Source organism: Carcharodon carcharias, chromosome 7, assembly GCF_017639515.1.
Source record: "Carcharodon carcharias isolate sCarCar2 chromosome 7, sCarCar2.pri, whole genome shotgun sequence".
In the NCBI taxonomy this organism is placed as follows: Eukaryota; Metazoa; Chordata; class Chondrichthyes; order Lamniformes; family Lamnidae; genus Carcharodon; species Carcharodon carcharias.
Genome location: NC_054473.1, coordinates 109,008,516 through 109,035,657, shown reverse-complemented (window position 1 = coordinate 109,035,657; position 27,142 = coordinate 109,008,516). Strand labels below are relative to the sequence as shown.

General features: G+C 42.2%; 1 protein-coding gene across 8 annotated transcripts in view; it reads right to left on the bottom strand.

Moving 5' to 3' along the window:
• The window catches only part of cnot1 (CCR4-NOT transcription complex, subunit 1), a 195,582-nt gene that overhangs the window by 152,788 nt on the left and 15,652 nt on the right, over positions 1 to 27,142 (bottom strand). For all 8 annotated transcript variants that reach the window (XM_041190966.1, XM_041190967.1, XM_041190972.1 and 5 more), the window contains one exon: positions 12,668 to 12,775. In XM_041190966.1, the coding sequence (XP_041046900.1) occupies positions 12,668 to 12,775 (108 nt within the window). The remainder of the gene's footprint in view (positions 1 to 12,667; positions 12,776 to 27,142) is intronic.

Sequence of the window (27,142 nt, the reverse complement as noted above, 5' to 3'; positions counted from 1 at the left end):
CCCAGAAGGCCCTTCTTCATGCAAAATTCTAGAGCGAGCACCAGCCAGCTACTTGTGCAGTGTCACAGTCAAACCCTGGACACTCGGTAGCCAAACTCCATCTGGCTTTCTCCAGAGTTTACATGTGGGTTTTCCACAGGCATCACTGGACAGAGATCGGGAAAGCAAAGCTTGATAAATTCTCCCTCCCAAGCTCAGGACACAGCCAAATTGCGTCATCCCAACTGCCATATCAGCTGAGATCACAGTCCAGGAATTAAACCTGCAATACTTTTTTATCCACTGTCTTCGCTAACAAATCCATGGGGACTGCTTTGGGCAGTAACTCAGTAATTAAAGTTTATAATCACCAACGTAATATTTAGCACTGGAGCCAATTAATCATGGGTAAGTTGTCAAATCTGTGTCCAACTGAACTGCTCACATGTATTAGACACGTAAAATCCACATGAAAAGTTCTCTCTGCAGTTACAGTAATTTTCACACCATTTGAAATAAAATGGATTTCACAGTTGAATAAAATCAGTCTCTGACAGAAAAGCGATGTGGGATTTCACAGACAGGAAAATTGGTGTGTTTTTAAATGGTGTTGGTCAGAATGAGGGCCTGGATTGCAAGGCACTTATAAATAAGGATACTAAAATCCTATCCTGCATGGACAAGTGTGATTTCCTGATGTCAAGGAATGGATTCAGTGAAACCACTGCTATGCAACAAACAACACTGAAATTGTTATCAGTCATCCGAATACTGGGTACTGCAACAAGTTGAAATACTTTTCTTTTGCATATCCCCACATCACCAGACGCAAGTTTCAAACAAGTCCAAACTGTCAGGTTGACGAAATGTAGAGAGCTTGGGCAGATTACACGACTCAGAGTGGCTGACTGACCACAGCACAATTCTGCATTGTATGACACAAGCCATTCTTGTGTATGAACAAGGTTGAGAGGGGTGGTGGCAATGTGGGGAAGGAGTAACATTTGCTTTACAGAATCACAATTGTTAGCATCGGAGGCCATTTGGCCCATTGTCTCTGTACTGGCTCTCCGGATGGGCATTTCGCCTCGTGCCATTCTACAGCCTTGTCCCGGGAACCCTGTACATTATTTGAAAAGAAACAATCATCTAATTCCTTCTTGAACACCTGGATTAAACCTGACTTCAACTCAGGCAGTACATTCCAGACTTAAACCACTCACTTTAAGACAGAATGTTTTCTCATATCGTTTTTGCTTCTCTTAACCTTAAATCTGCGCTCTCTGGTTCTTGATTTTTCTGCCAATGGGAGCAGTTGCCCCTCATCTACTCTGTCCAGACCCATGATTTTGAATACTTTCAAGAGGAAGTCTCCTCTCAGCCTTCTTTTCTTCAAGGAAAAAGAGTCCCAATTTCCCCAATCTATCTTCAGGACTCAAGTTCGTTACTCCTGGAACCATTCTCATAAACCTCCTCTGCACTGTCTCCAATGCTTTCACATCCTTCCTAAAATGCGGCGCTCAGAACTATACGCAGACTCCAGCTGAGGTCTAACTAGTGTCTTATACAAGCTAAGCATAACCTCCTTGCTCTTGTATCCAATGCCCCTATTAATAGAGCCTAGGATAATGTATTCTTTATTAACTGGTTTCTCAACCTGCCCTGTCAACGTTAATGACTTATGCACATTTCCACCCAGGTCCCTCTGCTCCTGCATCCCCTTTCAAGGTGGACCCTTTATTTTATACTGCTTCTCCATTTTCTTCCTACCATTTCTCACATTTCTCTGCATTGAACTTCATCTACCACCTATCCACCCATTCCATCAACATATCTATTTCCTTTTGAAGTTCTACACCATCCTGCTCATAATTACAATGTTTCCAAGTTTTGTATCATCCACAAATTTTGAAATTGTACCCTGTACACAAAGGTCTAGATCAGGCCTGTCCAACACCCGGCCAGCGATGCCTCTCTATCCAGGCCCACAGAGCCATTGCTTAAAATGCCAGTAAGACAGGCAAGTGGAGTGGAGGATTCTGCGAGGGGCTGCCCCTCCAATCGCAGGCTGTTCCTCTAGTACGTTTGCATCACTGTGCTTCCTTCTCGCAAATGTGGGAAAGAAATGGCCTGTGACTGGAGGAGCAGTCAACAATTATGGCAGTGACTGTGGGAGCGCAGGAGCAGAGAATGAACAAGGGCGCATCTGGCTTACTTCGTGTCAGGATTCAGACTCACCCTCACCCACATACACTAAGTGTGGGTGAGGATGAGTGAGCGAGCATCCGGAGACTGGGAATGAGCTGGACTCAAACCCACACACTCCCTCTCAGGGTCATCTTTATTAATTACTCATTTTTTAAAAAAATATCAATTTATTGCTTTGACATTGCTTTATTTTTTGTTTTAAATTTGCTTAGCAAGTTGTTTTTTTTTCCATACCTCAACTTTTATTTGAAATTCATGTTTAATGTTGAGGAGCCTGGATGGAAGTGTGCATAAGTTTCTTTCTGAAATTTGCTGATAGGCCCTTTAATTGAGAAAAAAAATGGAAATGGGGCCGGTCGCGCAAAACAGTTGGACAATCCTGGTCTAGATCATTAACATATATTAAGAAAAGCAAGGGTCCCATGACCGACCCGAGGAAGTGGACAAACCTTTCTCCAGCCTGAACACCATCCATTAACCATTATGCTTTGTTTCCTGTCATTTTGCCAATTCTGTATCCATGCTGCTACTGTCCTTTTTATTCCATGACCTTGCTCACAAATCTGATGTGCGGCACTGTATCAAACACCTTTTGGAAGTCCGTATACACATCAACAGCACTGCCCTCATTAGCCCTCTCTGTAACCTCTTCAAAACTCAGCAAGTTACTTAAACACGATTTTCCATTAAGAAATGCATGGTGGCTTTCCTTAATTAACCCACATTTGTCCACGTGACTATTAATTCTGACCCGAATTATAGTTTCTAGAAGTTACCCCAACACCGAAGTTAAACTGACTGGTCTGTAGTTGCTGAGCTTATCCTTACCCGCTTTTTTGAACAAGGGCTTGCAATTCTCCAGTCGTTTGGCACCACCCGAGTCTAAGAAAGACTGAAAAATTACTGCCAGTGCCTCTGCAATATCCAGTCTAACTTTCCCCAGCACCTTTGGATGCATCTCATCCGGTCCTGATACCTTGTTAACTTTAAGAACAGACAGCCTATCCAATACCTTCTTATCAATTTTAAATTCTTCTCTTGACTGAATTTCCTCCTCTCTCACCATGACAAAGGTAATATCTTCCTCCTTGGTAAAAAGAGATGCAAGGTATTCACTGAATACCTCAGCCATGTGTAAATCCCATTTTTGATCCTTAATCAGCCCTATTCCATCTTTTATCACCTTTTTACATGCCTTTAGAAACTTTGGAATTCCCTTTTATGTTAGCTGCCAGTCACTTTTCATACTCCCTGTTTGCTTCTCGTTTGCTTTTTCACCTCCCCTCTGAACCTTCTGGATTCACCCTGGTTCAATTGTATTTTCTACCTGACACCTGTCATAAGCACACTTTTTTCTTTATCTTAATTTCTATCTTCTTTGTTCATCTAGAGAGCTCTGGGTTTGTTTGCCCTGTCTTTTCCTTTTGAGGGAATATACCTTGACTGCGCCCGAACCATCTCTTCTTTGAAGGTAGCCCATTATTCAGCTACAGTTTTTCCTGTTAACCTTTGGCTCCAATTTATTCAGCCCAGATCCACTCTTACCCCATTGGAGTTGGCTTTACCCCAGTTAATTATTTCTACTCTGGATTGTTCATTGTCCTTTTCCATAGTCGTCCTAAACCTTATGATAAATTGATCAATTCCCCCGAAGTGTTCTTCCACTGACACTTGATCTACTTGGCCGACCTCATTCCCAAGCACCAGGTCCAGCAGTGCCTCCTTTCTCATTGGGCTGGACACATACTGCTGTAGAAAATTTTCCTGAACACACTCTAGAAACTCTTGTCCCTCGCTGCCCTTAACACTACCACTGTCTGTATTTGGATAATTAAAGTCCCCCATTATAATTACTGTATATCATCTCTCCAGAATTTCCTCATAGATTTGTTCCTTTGCATCCTACCGACTTGTTGGTGGCCGACAGACTACACCGAGCAATGTAACTGCACCTTTCTTGCTTCTTAGCTCTAACCAAATCAATTCTGTCCTTGACCCCTCTGGGATATCCTGTTTCTCCAGCACTGCAATGCTCTTTAGTGCAACAGAATTTGCTGTCTTAAGACTGGGGTCAAGGGAGCTGTTTAAACAGTAAGCAAAATATTACCATGCATCCTGGCAGCACAATTTTCAACCTCTTAGAAAAAAATTTTCATTGACATAGTACCTTCCACATTCTTGGGATACCCAAAGAGCTTTGCAACCAATTAACTATTTCTTGAAGTGCAGGCATTCATGAATAGCCCTTTTATGTTAAAGAATTCAAAAGTATTCTCCCCCCACCCCACCTCTTCTTAACCTTAACTGTAGTATCCTTACTGTTCCACCAGCCAACGTCTGAATATAATAAAGATTAGGAATCAGATGATGATCTTGTGATTGCCTTGGACAATGAACATATAAATTCTGTAAAAAGTGCCACTGTCCAGCACTGTGATCCCAAAACTTCACAGGTTGCATGTCTTTTATTAAGATAGCACATTTGCCTGAGGTTTGGACATCTTTTTTCCAGTTAAATGATTTCAGGCTATAAGCATAAATGTTATTCTATTTTACTTTGAAATGGTACAAACTTAATTAAAGGGAAGGGTTTCTAAGTTATCATGTAATAAATACTCCAATAAAATATCTTCATGAACTATACTGTGGTCTGACAGATGGGTCTCAAAAGCATTAGAACAAAACATCAACTAGTCAGATTTGTTAAAGCTGGTGGCAAAAAAGATCTGGTTTAACTGGGTCTTTCCGACTCCTTTTCACTGTCAGCTAAAGATAATCAAATCAGACTTAGAACTGACCACAGCATAATGAGTTCAGTGTGCACATGCACCCAACATCGTAGCATGCTGGACGAACAGTTGGCTTAGATCATGATATAAGCACTTGATCGGAACCTGGCTTGTATGTGTACTGTTTCCATTCTCCAAACTACACTACAAATTAACAACTGCTGAATGGAGACCGGGAGCAGACCATTTTTTGTACAACCCCTCCTTGTGCATCAAGAGTAAGTACATAGAGCATTATTCCATACATCACTGGAGCAAAACTTCACAATCATGAAGCATCTGCTTCCAGGCCTCTGACCATCAGTTAGTTATAAAACAGGGTAAACAAAATAAGCTGACCTGACAAGGAGACCTGAACAACAGATAGAGCAAAGACGAGAACAAGGAGACAGACTGCCCCTGGATATGAGACAGTCATCCAATCACAAATAGTCAACTTATCTATCAATTTGCTAACAACCAAACATTTGGCCCTGCACACCTACACCAGAAGCCAAGATGTGTCTCAGGTTTGCTGTATTACAGGAACAGGAATGGCAGGATAGGCTTGAAGTACTTGGCCTTTACAAACATCTTGACTTCATGTCCTGATCCCACAAGGCTTTTAAGTTTAAGGTAAAATTCAAGTATCTTTTACACATCTCCCACTCCTGATTATTTTCCCACAATAGGGCCTAGAGGTTTAGTGATCTATTCACAACCTTTTCATGTATTTGTTAATTTTTAAGACCACTATAATGAGATAACAGGCTGAGCTCAGATCCTTCCAAAAAGCCTTGCCTACTAAATTCAATCAGATCGCCTCAGAGGCATAAAAAAATTACCAGGAAACAGAAATAAAGCAGCAATTTAATTTAATTTAGTTTAACTCAGGTGGACATGGGAGGGGAAGAATGCATTTCTTATAATTACACATACAATTTTTAAACATAGGGAGTCAATTAAGTGTGATTTGCAGGCTCCTGATGCACAACCATGACAAAGTTCAAGGGACCAACTGCAGACTCCTACCTCTTGCCCCAATCCCTTATTATAGCAAACCAAAGAGTTTGCACTTGGTACATTAGCATGACCCAGTTATAGAAAACAGCTGCTCAGATATTTGTAAAAACTCAAATTAAAACATCTAACTGATATAGCCCAATATTGGGGCAGACCGCATGAGCAGCCACTGACACTTTGTTTTTCTGACCAGTGAGACAAAATCAACAGACAGCGCTGCACTAACTTATCCTACAATTAATTGTTCAAATTGCAAGGGAAATTTCATTGCATTCACTGTACTAATATTGACCTGATCAAAGTCATTAGCACCAGTTGTGACTGCATAATCCCTTCCTACCCTGACTGACCACTGGAGAGTGTTGTGTGTGTCAGCCTAGCTTGATTGATAGCACTCTCACCTTTTGAGTTAGAAGCTTGTGGGTTCAAATCCCATGAGGACTGCAGCACAACAATCTAGGCTGACACTCCAGTGCAAGGTATTGGGGGAGTGTTGCACTGTCAGAGTGCTGTCTTTCAGATGAGGTGTTAAATCGAGGGCCAGCCTGCCCCCTCAGATGGATGGAAAAGATCCCACAGTATAACAGGAAGGGGAGTTATTCCCGATGTTCTGGCCAATATTTATCCCTCAATCAACAACACAGAAAGATTAGCTGGTCATTATTGCATTGCTATTTGTGGAGGTTTGTTGTGCGCAAATTAGCTGCTGCATTTCCTACATTACAACAGTGACTATACTTGAAAAGAACTTAACTGATTGTAAAGTGCTTTGGGATGTCCAGTCATGAAGGGAACTATAGAAATGCAAGACTTTTCTTTTAAAAAAGGGCTTTCCAATAAATACAATTCGTCCCATTCTACTCAACATCCCATCTCTCCCCAACATCTCTTCTGTGGTTCTTGGGATCCCACTCATAACTTTCTTAGCTCCATCTTTTCTACTTGACAAACTGCTGCCAGTATTGGCTTGTAATGGCCTTTCCACCCAGCTTTGGGAGTCAGCTGGCAGGCTGGGGTGAATGATATTCGTCTTCGCAGAGGCCACATGACTGTGATCTTAAATCACAACTCATAACATCTCAAAGGTCCCCAACTTGTTGATTCAATCTCCTGGTAAGTGGGACAAATCAGGCAAAGTGCTTTCTTTTGTTCCTTCCAATCCTTGTCTATGTGCTGTTCCCCAGCAATCTGATTTTGTTTTTATTCTTTCATGGGATATGGATGTTGCTGGCTATGCCAGCATTTACTGCCTACCCCCAATTGCCCTCGAGGTCTGTCAGCAAGGAAACTGATGACATAACTTCTACCTGTGTACCGCCACCCTTAATCCAAAGCTGTGCAGTTTAATTGCTTCAACACAAAAGCAAAATATGAATGCTGGAGAATTGGACTAAAAACAGAAAATGCTGGAATGGTCACAGACCTGAAACACAACTCTATTTTTCACTCCACAGATGCTGCCAGACCTGAATATTTCCAGCATTTTGTGTTTCTATTTCTGTTCAATTGTTTCTGACATTAAGTGAGTTATAACTTTCTCCAGCTTAATACTGGGAAGACCAACGATCTTGTTCACACCATGACTCTTGACTCCATGCTCTGCCCAATCTAACAGTAAGCACCTTTGTTGTTCTATTTCACCCCGAGCTGTGCACTTCCCCCAAATCCCATCAAGGCTACCTACTCCCATCCCTAACAATTATGACTTCTCCACCAAATTTTCACTCAGACAATTTCCACAGCACTCTGCTTTGTTCACCTCCCAAGATTCACCCTACAGAACTCCAATTTAATCAAAATACAATCTGCTTGCAATCGCAAACAAAATTACACTCACCGCAATCCTATCTACACTGGCGGCTCATTTTCTCTCTCTATTCAAGTCATGAATTTCAAAATTCTCTTTGGCATTTTATAAACTCCTCTGTGGCCTGGTGCTGCCCTACCTCTGCAAACTTCTCAACTATTTGATTTTGATCTAATACACATACATGCACTCACTCTTGCTCCCACCACAAAAGAACTTTGAGCCATTAAAACCCTGCATTATGGAATTCTCTTACTGGCCCCTTTATTGTACATTGTTTCCCCACTTTTAAAAGGTTCCTTCTCATTTCTATTCAGTGGTTGTCTCTTTAATCTCCACCACACTATGGAGCAATTTAGGCTTTTTCACAAAGTTAAAAGCACCATAAGACTGTAAGAACTGAATATGATATAAAACCTGCTGAAACAACTTTCCACATATCAATATAAACGAGTACAAAACTAGTAGGTATATAAAAAAAACAATTGTTATATTTTGCACAAGTTGCCAAACTTTCAGCACTAATTTCATTAGAGAGTTTTATATTAGTAGCAACATAAATTACAGAAGAGTTTTACGGTTGCCCCACTTAGGTAAATACTCCCAACTGTCTAGCCTTTGGCCTCCGTTGCTACATTTCTGCAGCCACTGATTTACTCAACAGCACCCTCACCGCCACCATTGATGCTCTAGAGCCCAATAAAACCATTACTCACTCTCTCACCGTTGTCCCTCCCGCTGCTAAGGCCCTCATCTCTGTTCCTAAAGTCCAAAAGGGACACAGTTGAAAGGATATGGCAGATGACTAGTTTACCACCATTAGATCTGGCTGGACCAGAGAAAACATCACCTGGTCTTGTTTGCGTCTGCTAAACCTGCTCACCATGCAGATTGTCCCACCTTCTTTCGTCCACCACAAAAGACTGTCATCTTACACCTCTCTCCCACCTCCTCCACCCTCGCCTCCAACAATAAATGCAACAAGCTCACAGAACTTATCATTAAGATAAGTTCACCCAATCAACTGCCACGGCCATGTCCCTTCCTTCCACTGGCCCAGCCTGCCAAACTTCAAGTCCTCCCTAGCCGTGAGATTGCATCTTTCTCTAGTTTCTCTCCTACCTCATAGAACCGTAGAAAAGCTAAAGCACAGGAGTTCATTAATTGGATGTTTCCAAATTAAATCGAGGATAAAATCATTAAGAGGATACGTTTTGGATTGCTTTCCTGGGATGATTTTAGCACATTCTCCGCTTTACTAGCCCGAGGACATCCAGGTGCCCTTTCTAATCCCACCTTCCTGCACCCGGCCCAAAGCCCTGCAGCTTATAATACTTAAGGTGCAGATCCAGGTACATTTTAAAAAGAGTTTAGAGTTTCTGCCTCTACCACCAACTTGGGCAGCGAATTCCAGCCACCTGCTACCCTCCGCGTAAAAAGGTTCTTCGTCATGTCCCCCCTACACCTTCTGCCATTATCTTGAATCTATGTCCCCGGTTCTAGAATTCTCCAACAAGGGAAACAATTTTATCCTGTCCACTATCTATTCCCCTCATAATTTTGTACACCTCAATCAAGTCACCTCTCAGCCTTCTTTGTTCTGAGGAAAATAACCCCCACCCATCCAATCTCTCCTCGTAGCTACACTTTTCTAACCCTGGCAACATTCTTGTAAACCTCCTCTGCACTCTCTCCAGAGGTATTACGTCCTTCCTGTAATGTGGTGATCAGAACTGCACACAATACTCCAATTGTGGCCTCACCAGTGTTTTATACAATTCCAACATTATATCCTTACCCTTATATTCTATAGCTCTGCCAATGAAGGAGAGCATTCCATATGCCTTCTTTAAAACCTTGTCTACTTGAACTGCTGCCTTCAGGGACCTGTGTACTTGTACACCAAGATCTCTCACTTCTTCTATCCCTTTATTGCGTAATCCCTGTAACTGTTTGACCTCCCTAAATGTATGACCTCACACTTCTCTATATTAAAATCCATCTGCCACTTTACTGCCCACTCCACCAACCCATCTATATTGTTTTGGAGATTATGGCTATCCTCTACACTATCTACTACTTGGCCAATCTTTGTGTCATCTGCAAATTTCCCAATTGTGCCCCCCACGTTCACGTCCAAATTGTTAATATATAACACAAACAGCAAGGGTCCCAACACTGAGCCCTGTGGAACACCACTTGAGACAACTTTCCATTCGCAAGGGAATCCATCGACCATTACCCTTTGTTTCCTGTTACCAATGCTAGTTTACAACGTACAGAATTTATTCAGCGACTATAAACCAATCTCCTCCAGTCATGCCTCTCTGAGCTCATCTTGTCCACAAGACATACCTCCAGTCCCCTTCATCCTGTTCCCATTAAACTGCTGGTTTCCCAGCTTTCCATTCCAGTCCCCATGTCAACTAATACTGTTAATGGTTTCCTCCCTTCAGGTGTTGTCCCTCTCTCCTTTAAATCTGCCATCATCACCACTTTACCCTTTCCTAAAAAGAAACATGCTTGACCCTCCATCCTTGCAAACTCATGTCGCATCTCAAATTCCCTTTCTTCCCAAAGTTCTTGAACATGTTGTAGCCTGTCAAATCCATGCCCTTTCTCCCTGGAACTCAATGCCCGAATCCCTCCAATCAGCTTTCCACCCCTTCTACAATACCAAAACGGCTCTTATCAAAGTCACAAGTGACCTTGGGTGACTGTGACAAAGGTAAACTTTCCCTTCTTGTTCCTCGACTTGTCTGCTGCCTTCAACACTTTTGATTTCACCATCCTCTTCCAACAGCTGGCCATCGTTGTCCAGCTGGATGGGATTGCTCTCAACTGGTTACAGTCTTATCTATCTGAATCCAGCCAGAGTATCACTTACATTGGCTTCTCTTCCCACTCCTGCACTATTTCCTCTGCTGTCTCCCAAGGGTCTATCATTGGCTCCCTCCTATTTATTTATTATTCACCTTAGCAACATGTGAAAACATGTTGCTAAATTATCAGACTGCTAATCCAACATCAAGTGCTAAATGAGAAGTTTCCACCAATTAATTATTGGGAAGACTGAAGCCATCGTTTTCAGTCTTCCCTCCAAACTCTGCTCCCTAACTATGGACTCCACCCCTCTCCCTGGCAAGAAACTGAGAATAAACGAGTCTGTTTGCAACATAGGTGTTATATTTGACCCAGAGATGAGAACCTGCAGCCACAGGTTCATGTCATCCACTAAGACCACCTATTTCCACCCTATGTGACATTGTCCAGCTTCTTCCTTGTCTCAGCTCAGCAGCTGTTGAAACCCTCATTGATGCCTTGTTACCATTAGACTTGACTATTCCTGACTGGTTTCCCCACAAACTACCTTCCATAAACCTAAGGTCATCCAAATCTCTGCTGCTCATTTCTTAATTTGCATCAAGTCCCATTTACCTATCATTCCTGTGCCCATTACGTTGCTTTGGGTCCTGGTCAAACAACATCTTGACTTTAAAACTCTCATCCTCGTTTTCAAATCCCTTCATGGCTTTGCCCCTCCCCATCTCTGTAATCGCCTCCAACCCTACAAGAAATATCTGCAAACTTCTAATTTTGGCCTCTTGAACATCTCCATTTTTAATCGTCCCTCGATTGGTGGCCAGGCCTTCAGGTGCCCAGTTCCTAAGTTTTGGAATTCCTCCTTAGATCTCTCCATCTCATTTTCTTCTATTAAGGCACTATTTAAAAAATAGCTATTTGACCACGCTTTCGTTCATCAGATCTAATATCTCACGTGGCTTGGTTCACAAGAGTGAATCTAATAAAGAAACTGGTGAGTACCCCCTGGGGCAACTGAGCCAATATACCAGGTACTGCTTCACTCACCCTGGTCTACCCAACAGCAGAGTCCTGCTGCTCAACCTGGTTCAGGAGCCGCCACACAAACGTGGTAGATATCCACCTCCAGGAAGTAACAAGGATTATTTCTGGAATGTTGAGACTAACACAGCTCATGTGGCTTCCTGTGCCAGCATACACTGAATCTACTGATGCCCGCAGGGAAAACATCCTCCTCAAATAACACCACCAGCTGACAGTTAACAAAGCACTCCCATTGACCTAGGACTTCAAAAAAAAAACCACACACCCGCCTGAAATCCCATATCCCTGACTGGAACACACTCCACATCCTGCGAATTGACGACAGCCCACCATTCCTGGTTGACTGCAAACATCATCAACCGCAAACCTAGTAACTGGCCCGAGTGGTGATGTCCTAAGGTTTCAGCCTTCCACAGAAAATCCGGACAGCCCTAATCCTCGAGGGCAGGCCAGAGAAAATGTGGCCATTTACTCCACAAGTGGAACATGAGAAACAGCTTGAATTGTGAATTTAGCTATCCAAGTCAGTTCATCCCCCAAAATACTGAATGTCTGCCCAGGGAGATCCATTACTGGTGGCATCACAACCATTCAGACAGGGTCAGTTGAAGCTGTTGAATGGACTGTTAACCTCATCATCAAAGTGTAACTGCTTCCCCAGCCACACAAAGAAAAACGTGGCTTAGTATTATATTTTGTTTTATAATGTTATTGTGAAGCACCTTAGGGCACTCTATTACAGTAAAGATGCTTTTTAAATAAGTTGTAGACATCTACTTGCAGGCCTCTGCCAAAACATTAAGTAGTTACTATCCACAACTCTCCTCCAATTATGCTCTTGGGGCTCACAAACCGGGTGTAAACTCACATCGAGCAGCTGTTACAACATGGCTTACAGAATGGTGTAGCAAATCATTACACCATATCTTGTATCGCAACTTGTGCAACACAAACTTGAATATTAGCTCAAATTTTATTAAAAGGGTTTATTCAAAATAATAAATCATTTCAATACCTGATGGAAATCTTTGCCGCTACTTTTACCATCGCCACTGAAATCCACGTGCGAGAATAGACAGCGTAATAAATGTCTGTCTGCCTCGGGGCCGTGTTGGTTCACAATCTGTAATTGACAAGAACATGTTAATAGTTTTTCTCCCAACTTAACTACTCGGTTTCAAAGTATTTGAAAGGACAGGATATTAAGTTAATACAGATTGTTCAAAGTGGTGATTCTGCACAATTAGCAACCTATACTAGCTCGTCTCTATATTTTATTGGTTAGATGCTGCCTCAATGGGCATATACAATATAACTTGTGGTACTTTCTTAATCAGAACAGGAAGCATTCCTGGCCTTTGCAGCTTGGCAGTAGCATGCTACAATGGGTTTCAAAATCTCTGGACTTGGAAGAATCACACGCTTAATTCCTTTGTGGTGGAAGTGTACACATGAATAGATTCAGCCTCAGTGGCAACACCTCAGCCTGAGCCAGAGCCAAATATAACCTAGTTTGTAAACGAACAAACACTGAAGGCACTCTCAGGGCCTGGTAGCACCAGTAGAAATAAACTACAACACGTCATCGCCTCCTTCAGGAAAGATAATTGTGAGACAAGAGAGACACAGGGAAGAGCAGTGGGTAGAAAACTCCCCATTAAGACATTACAAGCTCAATGAGTCACTGAATCAAATGTTACACATTATTGGCTTTGCTTACATTTTAGTGAATTCAACTTCCCAGTTAGTTCAATGGTAGTTAATATACTTTCACAAAACCAATCGCATTCTCAACCAGGAATGCGGCTTAGGGACTAAGGAGTTTCCAATATGTCAACATAGTAGTTTTATACTTTGACCAAACAAGGAATTCTTTAAAAAGGAGCATACAAATTTATGGTCTCCTTCAAATGCTTCTGGAAAAACACACCTTAATATCAGTTTTTAAAATAACTTCGAATTAATCATCTCACTACATGCTAGCCCCTCTAGTAGGTTGTCATTTTGAAATACAATTAGACAAAATGAAATTTCTTGACTTATTATCAGTTCAAAGCATGAACCACTTCTAATGAGGAATGGATAACAAGAATGTTAAGTTCCAGAGATAATAAATTGTAATGTTTCAGCACCCAACTGACAAGGCATTTTTATATCATTCTTCAGCCACCAACTTCAAGCACAGGTCTAATGTAGCCACAATTATTAATTAATATTAATATTCACCACGAGCCTATGGACTCCCAAAACTACCTTGACTACATTTCTTCACATCCTACTTCCAGTAAGGACTCTATTCCATTCTGCCAGTTTCTCCATCACATCGTTCAGACGATGCAACCTTCCATACTAATGCTTCTGTTATGTCTTCCTTTTGCTTCAACCAACAATCCATCACCAATACAGTTGACAGGGCCCGTCACCATGTCCAATATATTTCACACACTTCTGCTCTCATCCCTTCTCTTCCCTCCCAGAACCATGATAGGGGTCATCTTGTACCCAACCAGCCTCCAGAATCAACAGATCATCCTTGTTATTTCCATCACTTTGAGCGTGATGCCACAAAACACTGGTCCATGGTCTGCTATAGTGTTCCAATGAAGCTCAAAGAACAGAACCTCATGTTTCAACTCAGCACTCCGCAACCTTCTTGACTGAACATGGAGTTCAACAATTTGAGATCATAACCTTTGCCTCCATTTTTTGCCTGGTTCTATTTTTTTCTCATTTATTTCTTTAATCTTTAACTTTGCATTCAGATGGCTGCTATCCAGCCATCACATCTCATCATACCTTACAGATAACGTCCCAGACACCATCATCACCATCCCTCAGTATTTCCTGTTCCACCGGCAGGAGATGTCCAGCAGAGGTGACAGCACAGTGGTATACAGTTGGGAGGGAGTTGCCCTAGGAGTCCTCAACATCAACACTGGACTCCATGAAGTCTCATGGCATCAGGTCAAACATTGGCAAGGAAACCTCCTGCTGATTACACCTACGGTTTCCCCCAAAGCTCATGAATCAGTGTTCCTCAGTGTTGAACACCACTTGGAGGAAGCACTGAGAGTGGCAAGGGCACAGAATGTACTCTGGGTGGGGGGCGGGGGGGGGGCTTCAATGTCCATCACCAAGAGTGACATCCCCAAAGAGCACCACTACTGGCTGAAGCCTAAAAGACATAGCTGCTAGACTGGGTGTGCGACAACCAACAAGAGGGAAAAACATATTTGACCTCATCCTCACCAACCTGCCTGTCACAGATGCATTGTCCATGACAGTATCAGTAGGAGTGACCAACGCACAGTCCCATCTTCACACTGAGGATACTTTTCACTGTGTTGTGTAGCACTGCCACCGTGATAAATGGGATAGATTTCAAACAGATCTTGCAACTCAAGACTGGGCAACCATGAAACGCTGAGCGCCATCAGCAGCAGAATTGTACTCAACCACAATATGTAACCTCATGTCCCAGCATATTGCACACACTACCATTACCACCAAGCCAGGGAATCAATGAAGAGTGCAGGAGGGCATGCCAGGAGCAGCACCGGGCATACCTAAAAATATGAGGTGCCAATCTGGTAAAGCTACAACACAGGACTACTTGTGTGCCAAACAGCATAAGCAGCAGGCAATAGACAGAGCTAAGCGATTCCACAACCAACAGATCAGATCGAAGCTCTGCAGTCCTGCCACATGCACTCGTGAATGGTGGTGGACAATTAAACAACTCACTGGCGGAGGCACCACCACAAATAACCCCATCCTAAATGATGGAGCAGCACAGAACATCAGAGCAAAAGATAAGGCTGAAGCATTCACAACAATCTTCAGCCAGAAGTGCTGAGTGGATGATCCACCTCAGTCTCTTCCAGAGGTGCCCAGCATCACAGATGCCAGTATTCAGCCAATTTGATCCACTCCATGTGATATCAAGAAACTGAAAGCACTGTATACTGCAAAGGCAATGGGCCCTGACAACATTCCAGCAATAGTACTGAAGACTTGTGCTCCAGAACTTGCCATGCCGAGTCAAGCTGCTCCAGCATAGCTACAACCCAGGCAGTGTGCAAAATTATCCAGCAAAGTGGAAAATTGCCCAGGTATGTCCTGTACACAAAAAGCAGGACAAATACAACCCAGGCAATTACTGCCCCATCAGTCTACTCTCGATCATCAGTAAAGTGATGGAAGGAGTCATCAACAGTGCCATCAAGTGATACTTGCTTAGCAATAACTTGCCCACTGATGCTTGGTTTGAGTTCCACCAGGGCCACTCAGCTTCCAATGTCATTATAGCCTTGGTTCAAACATGGACAAAAGAGCTGAACTCCAGAGGTGAGGTGAGGTGAGGTGAGAGTGACTGCCCTTGACATCAAGACTGCATTTGACCAAGTGTGACATCAAGGAGCCCTAGCAAAACTGCAGTCAATGGGAACCAGGGGGAAAACTCTCTGCTGGTTGGAGTCATACCTAGCACAAAGAAAGATAGTTGTGGTTGTTGAAGGTCAATCATCTCAGTTCCAGGACATCACTGCAGGAGTTCCTCAGGGTAGTCTCCTAGGCCCAATCACCTTTAGCTGCTTCATCAATAACCTTCCTTCCCATAAGGTCAGAAGTGGGGGTGTTCGCTGATGATTGCACAATGTTCAGCATCATTCGCGTCTCCTCAGATACTGAAGCAGACCATGTCTAAATGCAGCAAGGCCTGGACAATATCCTGGCTTGGACTGACAAGAGGCAAGTAACATTCCTGTCACACGAGTGCCAGGCAATGACCATATCCAACAAGAGAAAATCTAACCATCATCCCTTGACATTCAATGGCATTACCACTGTTGAATCCCCACTATCAACATTCTGGGTGTTACCATTGACCAGAAACTGAATCATACAAGGCATATAACTACTATGGCTACAAGAGCACGTCAGAGGCTAAGAATCCTGTGGCGAGTAACTCACTTCCAGACTCCCCAAAGCCTCTCCACTTATCTACAAGGCACAAGTCAGGAGTGTGATGGAATACTCTCCGTTTGCCTGGATGAGTGCAGCTTCCACAGCACTCAAGAAGCTTAACACCATCCAGGACAAAGTAGCCCGCTTGACTGGCATTCCATCCACAAACATTCACTCCCTCCACCACTGACGAACAGTAGCAGCACTGGGTACCATCTGCAAGATGCACTGCAGGGACTCACCAAGGCTCCCTGGTCAGCACCTTCCAAACACATGGCTACTCCCATCTAGAAGGACAATGACTGCACATGGGTTCACCACCACCTGCAAGTTCCCCTCCAAGCCACTCACGATCCTGACTTGGAACTATATCGCTGTTGCTGGGTCAAAATCCTGGAACTCCCTCCCTCACAGCACTGAGTGTACCTATACCACATGGACTGCAGCAGTTCAAGCCGGCAGCTCACCACCACCTTCTCAAGGGCAATTAGAGATGGGCAATAAATGCTGGCCTAGCTAGAAATGCCCTCATCTCATGAATGAATAAAAAAAACTGGACACATCTTTTGTTTCTTGAAGATACTCATTATCATTCCTTTCTGCTTCTGTACCTTACAAACAATGTAATTTAATCTCCCCTGTACTCACAGACCATTTTTCCCACTCCCTTTCACTTGCTGAAAATCTATTTACATTTCTATCTTTCCTCAGTGCTGATGAAGGGTCATCAACCCGAGACACGAACTCTCTCTCACCACAGATGCTGCTTGACCTACTGAGTGTTTCCAGCATTTTCTGAGAGAATTTTAAAATCAAGGCCAGCATTTGTTAACCATCCCTAAAAGCCCTGGAGAGTAGTTAAGAGTAAACCACATTGTTGTGAGTCTACAATCACATGTAGGCCAGTCCAGGTGAGAGCAGCGGATTTCCTTCCCTTCATGACAATCGATAATATTTTCATGGTCACTATTACTGAGGCTAGCTTTTAATTTCAGATTTTTTCTATTAATAAAATTTAATTAAATAAAATTAAATTCCACCAGCTGCCATGGATAGAATCTGGGAGACCAGCCAGGAGGGCATTGGAAAAGTAAATTCTAGAGGCAATAAAGGGCATGAATGACAGTATCGGCAGATGAGCTTCTGAAGCAGGGCTGAAGTAAGGCAAATAGGTGGTCTTCGTGATGACATGAATGAAGTCAAAAGCTCATCTTGGGATCAAGTGTGTGACTGAGGTTGCAAACAGACTGACTTTATCTCAGACTGTTGCCAGAGAGAGGGATGGAGCTGGTAGCTAGGGAATGGAATTTGGAGTGGGGACCAAAAACAATGGCTTCAGTGTTCCACTATTTAATTGGAGGAAATTTCTGTGCATTCAGTGCTGGATGTCGGATAAAAGGTCAGATAATTTAGCAACAGTGGAGGAGTTGATGAGGAGGTAAGAGCTGGGTGCCATCATAGTACATGTGAAAACTTACGATATCACACAAAGTTTCCACTATCCTCACCTTGGCATCACAACATTACTCTGGCACGAATCCACATATGCAGGGCAACTGAAACGACATGGCCAGAAAGTTGGGCCCCCGCAGTGCAGCTAACAAAAAGACCGACTACACATTACAAATAAATTTAGGGCAGCTCGGTTTGCCTACTGGAGAGCAAAGTTGTAACATAATACCCCACTCGGATGATAGCTCCAATCAGGTGGCCAGCCCACAGTGTTTCTAAATAAAAATATTTAGGTACCAGGTGGGGCTTTTCTACACATACAGTGAGATAGGGTCAATGAAGGGCTTTTTCCTTTCGACTTCTGTAAATTGCAACATGTAAAAAAAAAAGTTAATCACCAGTTGAAACCATTAAGTTTGATGACAAAATCGCTCACATTTTAACTCCGTCAATAATCCCAATGCTTGTACTTTTGTAAAAAACAGTTGATTTCATGGTTTAAAAATGCTTAATCAAATATGTACATGACATTTGTATTTTCTATATAGTCAAGAGTGTACGTGTATAACCCCTCTCATTGAACAAATGAGAAACAGTTGCAAGGACTCACACAAACAATATTAGCAGCATGACTGTTAACACACCACAGCAACACAGTTCACAAGCAGCTTTCCTGTTCTCAGTTAAAGTAAGGATTATTGGGAATTTCCTGAATGATTTGAGTTAAAATGTTAACTACAAAGCTGCATCCAATGAAAACCTTCAAAAAACTGTTCTCAATGCTTTGAATTTTCCCTTCCTGTGCATTCGTAACCAAAAACAGACATTTATCTTGACCATGCTTAGATTGCTCCGTTACTTATAGCACGTAAAGTAGAAACTGTCCATCACATCTAATCCAGTTTCAATAAAGTGATGAGAAGCAGTTAACTCTCCACTATGGTCCCTGAGCAGTCTTAAACCCCATCTACAGTAGCCACAAGAGCCCAGTCTGCAATAGTCCATATGCACAAAATTCTGGAAAACCAGCTCACGGAACAATTTGTCTTTGCCTCCAGCAGAAAAGATAAATGACTATGATCACTGTCTCCTCACACTGAGCATCCCTTTATGTTCTAGTCACAGGTGGGCAGAAATATCAGTAAATCCATATAGGCTGCCCTTGCATGGTTCCACTCATCTATCCAGTCATTTGTCAGACAATCACCCACAATAGCTTTTCTTTCTACTTCCACACCATAACCTCGAGTCCCCCCAAAGGTTGCATATCCTTGGCCCCCTTCTATTTCTCATTTACGTGCTGCCCTTTCTGCAACATCATCTGAACACACCTGTATGCTGATGACACCCAGCTCTACCTCACAACACTCGCCAGTCCACTGCCTCCAATTTGTCACACTGCTTGCCTGGCATTCAGCACTGGGTAAGCATAAAAATTTCCTTCAAATATCACGAAGACTGAAGTCATTGTCTTTGATTCCCACTACAAATGCTCTTCCCCAGCTGAACCAGAACATTCACCTTGTGTTGTGTTTGATGCTGAAATGAACTTCTTACAACATATCTGTTCCATCATCAGACCACTTGCTTCCACCTTCATAACATTCTCTGCCTAAAGCTCTCTACCTCTCTCTCCTGGTTGAGGTAACGGAGCTGAAATGAGCTAATCTCGGTCAAGCACAACACTAAGGTTGTGAATGGTCTGGTTCAGCCTCAGATATTAGTGGGGAAAATGATAAGAGACATTCCTTAAAACCTACCTCTTGGGCCAAATTTAAGGTCATCTGACTTAATATCTCCAGCCCAGGCAACATCCTGGTAAATCTCCTCTGCACCCGCTCCAGTGGAATAACATCCTTCCCATAATGTGATCAGACCTGCACGCAATACTCTAGTTGTGGCCTGATCAGCATTTTATACAGTTATACAGTCAAAGTTCTTTAGAGGAAACAAATAAAAATGGAATGCAGACCAATTAAGTGGGAGAGTTGGGACACTTGGCTGCAAAGATGAGTTTCCAGACTTTTACAGGTGGGGAGAAAACTATAAGGTAGGGTTTAAGGAGATGGTTCCAAAAAGTACAGCCTATGACTTTGCCACTGATGGGCAAAGGATGGAATCTCAGAAGGCCACAAGAGAACAGATGTGGGAAAGAAGATGTAAGACTCAGCAGTGCTGCAATGGTATAGCGAGGGAAAGGACTGGAAGGATTGGAAGACCATAAGAGAGCGCAACTCTATTGGTGAGGGGGATGGGGACGGGACACAGCTAATCGGTGCAAGTCACTGAGAAGGGAGAAGAGCATTGCAAGCAAACTAGACAGATCCTAATTCACCATGAGGTCCAGCTTTCTGTAAAGTATATAAACAAAGGAAAGGCAAGTGCAGAAGATTGCAAACCTAAAAATGAATACTACAATGGTTCGTAGTTCGGGATGTGTGGGTTTGGTGTGCAATGATCCAACTCAAACATGAACAAGATGAACAGAAGGACTTTGCAGGCCTATATTCAGAGAAATAACAGAATTTTACTGCAAAGTGGGAGAAATTGGAACCAGTCTCAAACCACACTAGTGCTTCTAAAAGTCACACTGGAAAGAACAAAAAAGCTAATTTGGGAATTAAGTGAGCAACTGTAGGTTTTGAAAGAGAGAAAGAACATTTTGTTTGATGAAAAATCCTGAGAATCATAAGAAATAGGAGTAGGCCACTTGGCTCATCTCAGTGTTAAATGGGAGATGGCTCATTTTGAAACCCTGCCCCTTGGTTTCAAGTTCCCCCACAAGGGGAAACATCCTCTTCGCATCTACCCTGTCAAGACAATAATTTCATCCCAGGAATAAGCCTAGTGAACCTTCTCTGAACTGCTTCCAATGCAAGTATGACTCCCTTTAAGTAAGGAGACCAAAAGTATACACACCTAGGTGCAGTCTCACCATTGCTCTGTACAACTGTAGGAAGATTTCCCTACTTTTTTTTTTCCTTAATCCCCCTTGCAATAGAGGCCAACAACCCATTTACCTTTCCAATTACGTGCTGTACCTGCATGGTGACTTTTTGTAATTCACCCAGCTCCATCTGTACTGCAATATTCTGCTGTCTTAGAGGCAGGAGAAATCATCATCTTGGGGAATGAGGAAATGCTGGAGGCATTGAACAGATATATCATATGAAGATGGACAAGTTTCATACCAGAAATTGTCAGTGACCTCGGGGCTGGAGAGAGCGAAAATAAGTACTGGAGAAACTTAAGGAGCTAGAATCTGACAAATTCCCAGGAACTCATGGAACTAGGAGTAAAGAGAAAGCTGCGAGCTGTGACTGTCCAAGTTCCTTAGACTTGAGAATGGTCTCATCAGATTGGAAGTTGGCAAATGCTACACTGCTTTTCAAGAAAGGAGGGAAAGACAAAACAGTGAAATACAGGCCAGTTAGCCTAAGGTCAGTGATTGGGAAAATGCTGGAATCTATAATTAAGGAAGTCTTAACAATGCGCTTAGAAAATCATAGTATGATTAGTAAAACCATATTGGCTTTTTCTAAAGGGAAATCCTGTTTGACAAATTTATTAGAGTTTTTGGAGGATGTAGCATAAGGGTAGATAAAGGGGAGCCCGTAAATGGAGTATATCTAGATTTCCAAAAGGCATTCAATAAGGCGCCACACAAAAGGTTAATAAGCAATGGAATTGGGGTAATATATTAGCACAGATAGAGAATTGGTTAATAAACAGGGAGCAAAGAATAGGGATAAACATTTTCAAGTTGGCAGGTAGTGGCTATTGGAGTGATGGGTCAGTGCAATCTAAATAAATTACTTAGATGAAGGGACAGAGTAATTATCCTCGGCTGCTGGTGGTACAAAGTGAGATGGAAAGGTGAACTATGGGGAGGACAGAGATATAGACAGGTTAAATGAGTGAGCAATAGGATGGGAGACTGAGTATAATGTAGGGAAGTGTGAAGTTATTCACTTTAGTCTTAAGAACAGAAAAGCAATATTTTTTTTTAAAAAAAGGTGTGAAACTTGCAAGTGCTGATGTTCAAAGAGACTTGGGTGTGCTCATACAAGGCATACAGAAAGTTAGCATGCAAGTACAGCAATTAAGATGGCATATTGGCCTTTATTGCAAGAGGTTTGGAGTACAGGAGCACAAGAAGCCCTGCTGCAATTGTAAAGGGGTTTGGTGAGACCACATCTGGAGTACTGGAGGCAGTACAGCAATGGTTCACTAAATTGGTCCCTGCGATAAGTGGGGGAACCTATGATGAGACAGAGTAAATTGGGCTTATATTCTCTGGGGTTTAGAAGAACGAGAGGTGATCTCATTGAAACATACAAAATTCTGAAAGGGCTTGATAGGTTGGACACTTAGATATTGTTTCTGCTGGTCAGAGAATCAAAACATGCGGGCACTATCTCAGAATAAGGGGTTGATCATTTAGGACAGATATGAGGAGAAATTATTTCACTCAGAGGATGGGGAATCTTTGGAATTCTCTAGCCCAGAGGGTTGCGGGTGCTCCATCATTGAATGTATTTTAAGGCTGAGATAGACAGATTCTTGGTGTCTCAGGGAATCAGGGAAATTGGGGAGCGGGCAGGAAAGCAGAGTCGAAACACAAGATCAGCCATGACTATATTGAATGGTGCAGCAGGCTTGACAGGCCATCTGGTCTACTCCTGTTCCCATTTATTGTGCTCCAGAACCTAGAGAGTTTGGGAGGATTACATCCAATGCACCATTTCTGCAGTCACTTTGTTTGAGACCCGAGGATTCAGGCCATCAGGTCTAGGGGACTTGAGGCTTTAGTTCCATTAGTTTTTCTAATACTTAAGTTCCTCCCTCCCTTTAGTCTCTTGATTTTCCACTATTACAGGGGTATATTTTGTGTCTTCAATTTTGGACTTAGATACAAGGTACTTGTTCAAAGTCTCCGCTATTTCTTTGTCTCCATTAATTCCCCACTCTCATCCTCTAAGGGACCAACAAGCTCATGGGAGCTACTCTTTTCCTTTTTAGATACCAATAGAAGCTTTTATTATCTGTTTTTATGTTTAGAAACATAGAAAATAGGAATAGGTCATTGGGCCCTTTGAGCCTGCTCCGCCATTCAATATGATCATGGCTGATCCTCTTATCTCATGCCATGCTCCCCCTTTCTTCTTCCCATACCCCTTAATGCCTTTAGAGACTAGAAATCCGTTTCCTTCTTAAATTTATTCAGTGACTTGGCCTTCACAGCCCTCTGTGGTAGAGAATCCCACAGGTTCACCACCTTCTGAGTGAAGAAGTTTCTCCTCATCTCAGTGCTAAATGGCCTACCCTATATCCTGAGGCTGTGACCCCTTGTTTTAGACCCTTCAGCCAAAGGAAACATCATTCCTGCATGCAGTCTGTCCAGCCCTGTCAGAATTTTATGTTTGGATGAGATTCCCTCTTGTTCTTCTAAACTCCAGTGAATATAGGTCTAGTTGACCCACTCTCTCTTCATACAACAATCTTGCCATCCCAGGAATCAGTCCGGTGAACCTGTGCTGCACTCCCTCTATTACAAGTATATTCTTAGAAAAGACCACCAAAACTGCACACAATACTCCAGGTGTGGTCTCACCAAGGCCCTGTATAGTTGCAGTAAGACATCCTTGCTCCTGTACTCGAGTCCTCTTGCAATGAAGGCCAACATACCATTTGCCTTCTTAAATGCTTGCTGCGCCTTGCATGCTTACTTTCAGTAACTGGTGTACAAGGACACCCAGCTCCCTTTGTACACCAGCATTTCCCAATCTATCACCATTTAAATAATACTCTGCCATTCTGTTTTTCCTAATGAAGTGGATAACTTCACACTTATCATGTCATACGACATCTGCACCTTGAAGCCTTTTAACCTCTCACATTCCCACTTAGTTTTGTGTCTTCAGCAAACTTGGAAATATTACATTTGGTTCCCTCATCCAAATCATTGATAATTTTTGCTATTTTTCTCTCACTCGAATTTCTCCCTCTAATCTTTTTAGTCATCCTTTGTCGACTTCTGATATTTTCCCAATCTTCTGTGCTACCACTAATCTTTATAGCATTGTAGATCTTTTTCAAATTGATACCATCTTTATAACTCCCTTAGTTAGCCACAGACGATGCACCCAGCTCAGAGTCTTTCTTTCTCAATTGAATATATCTTTGTTGAGAGTTATGAAATATCTTAAATGTTTACCACTGTTTTGCTACCACCTTACCATTTAACCCATTCCATGTTCGCCAACTCTGTCTTCATACCTTCATAATTGCCTTTATTTAAGTTTAAAGCTCTTGGTTCAGACCCACATTTCTCACCCTAAAGTGGAATGTGAAATTATATCATGTTATGACCACTCACCTAGGACAATCCTTTACTAAGGTTATTAATTACATTACGCATTACCAGTCTAAAATAGCCTGCTACCTGGTTAGTTCCAGAACATATTTTACTAAGAAACTGTCCCGAATACACTATGAGCTCATCCTCCAGGCCACCTTTGCCAATATGGCCTGTCTAATCTCTGAAGATTAAAAGCGCCCACGATTATTCCAGCACTAATCTTACAAGCACCTTCCAAACCCAGGACCACTACCATCTAGAAGAACAAGAGCAACAAATAGATGGAAAAACCACCACCAGCAACTTCCCCTCCAAGTCACTCACCATCCTGAGTTGGAATTATATCGCCGTTCCTTCACTGTCGCTAGTTCAAGAATCCTGGAACTCCCTCCCTAGCAGCACTGTGGGTGTACTTACACCACATGAATCTGTAGTGGTTCAAGGCAGCAGCTCACCAACACTTTCTCAAACTAGGGATGGGCAACAAATGCTGGCCCAGCTAGCAAAACCCACATCCCGTAAATGATTTAAAAAAAAAAGCTTCCATTATTTCTTGATTTATACTCTGTACTGCAGTGTAGCTACTCCTACCAATGGCTTATTTCCTTGGCTATGTATTTCCAGCCAAGTTGATTCTACATCTTGATCCTCCAATCCAGATCATTGCTCACTACTGTACTGGTCTCATCATTTATTAAAAAAGCTAGTTTCTTCCTTCCTGTCCTTCCTAAACATCAAATATGCTGAATATTCAGGTCCACTGTAGTCACTTTGCAGCCACTTTGTAATGGCTATGATATCATACACAATTATTTCTAATTGTCCTACCAATTCATCCATCTTGTCACAAGCGTTATATGCATTCAGGTAAAGTGCCTTTAATTCATCTTTTAATGATTTTTCCTTACTCTGGCCTTAATTTGCTGGTACATATATTTTGTATGCTTGGCCCCTTCCCATCACATACTGGCCAACATTATCTGCATCACTACCTTGTACTATTGCCTTGTCCTTTCTCTTTAAGTTTCCAAATCTCCCCTCATACTATTTAGTTTGAAGCCCTCTCTATGAATCTTAAGTGGACATGAGTAGCACCAGTAAAAGCAGATAATGCGCTCATAAAATGGACAAAGATCTGTAGAGAATGAGGCAAAAATTATTTCACACAACACAATCTTTCCAAGATATAAAACAAGCTTTTATCTTTCCAAGATATACTCTGAATTCCAAGAGACAGGAAGAATGAATCAGACGGGATCAACAGAACATCGGTCAACAAGCTGGGGTTTGTATTTTGCAGATACAAGAGATACTTCACAAGATAAATCAGACATGTTTGGCACGAGGATTGAAAATAAATAAGGTAAAAGTACCAAGAAGTCCTTCAAAAAAAGTTTATAGTAATTATGGAAATATTAGAGAGCTGAAGTGCACAGGAACAAAGGCCATTTAGCTCTTCGAGCCTGTTCCACTATTCAATTAGATCATGGCTAATCTGCACCTTAATTTTATTTACTCACTTTTAATCCCTGCCCTTAATATCCTCAGCTAACACAAAAAAAAAATCTATCGAGCTCCATCTTAAAAACCTAAATTGTCCCAGCATCTGCAGCTTTTTGGATAGTGCTCTTCAGTACCCACCACAAACTCCATCCCTCTCTCTGGACCTGGTCTGAAACTGAACCAGACCATTCACAACCTTGGTGTCATACTGACAAATTGGCTTCTGATCACATGTCTGCGCCATTACCAAGCCCACTTACTATCAACTCCACATCACTGCTTCTGTTCATCTGCTGTTGTAACTCTCAATGGCTGTTACCTCTAGACTTGGCTATTTTAATGCACTCCTGGCTGGACTTCTCCATTCTACCCTCCTTAAATGTAAGTGTCATTCAAAATTCTGCTGCCCATGTCCTAACTCACACCAAGTCTCATTCACCTATGTTTACTCACCTACACTGGCTCCTGGTTATGCAACATCTTGACTTCAAAATTCACATTACAAATATCAAAGTTAATTAATTTAGGTAATTAGCATATTGTTACAAGATGCCATCCTCATTAAAACATGGAAATTGTCTTTGGGAATAGGTGATAAACACTGTAGATTTCAGATTGGTGAGCAAGACAAGCCCTGCCACAAACTCACCTCTCTCTCCCTGTGACCTTCTCAGCCCCACAACCTACCAAGATTTCCATTCTACTCCAATTCCATCCTTTGCCTATCGCCAATTTTTATCACTCCAACATTTGAAGCTGCCCTTAAGGTGCCTTGGCATTCCCTTTGAAGCCTCACCTCTCTCTTTAACCAAGCTTATGGTCACCTATTTTAACTTCTTGCGATTGAGTATCAAATTTTGTTTGATAACTCTGCAATGTTTTGCTACATTAAAAGGTGCTATATAAATGCAAGCCGTCATTACTGTTATAGATTTCCATTATCCTTTGTATGAAAAATGCTTGCTATTTTAAGCTCCATCTAAAATTTTGGCCCCTTATTCGGAATTCCTCCCCCAGAGGAAATAGCTGCTCTGTATCTCGTCTATATGTTCCTTCATTTTAAAGATCTCTTCTTGATCACCCTTCAGCCATCTAAACTCAAGGGAGTACAAACCAAGTTTATACAACCCGCCCTCATAGTTTACCCCATCAAGAAACAGTTAAGCCCAGAAAAACAACCATTAAGATTTTATTTATATTAAGACATCT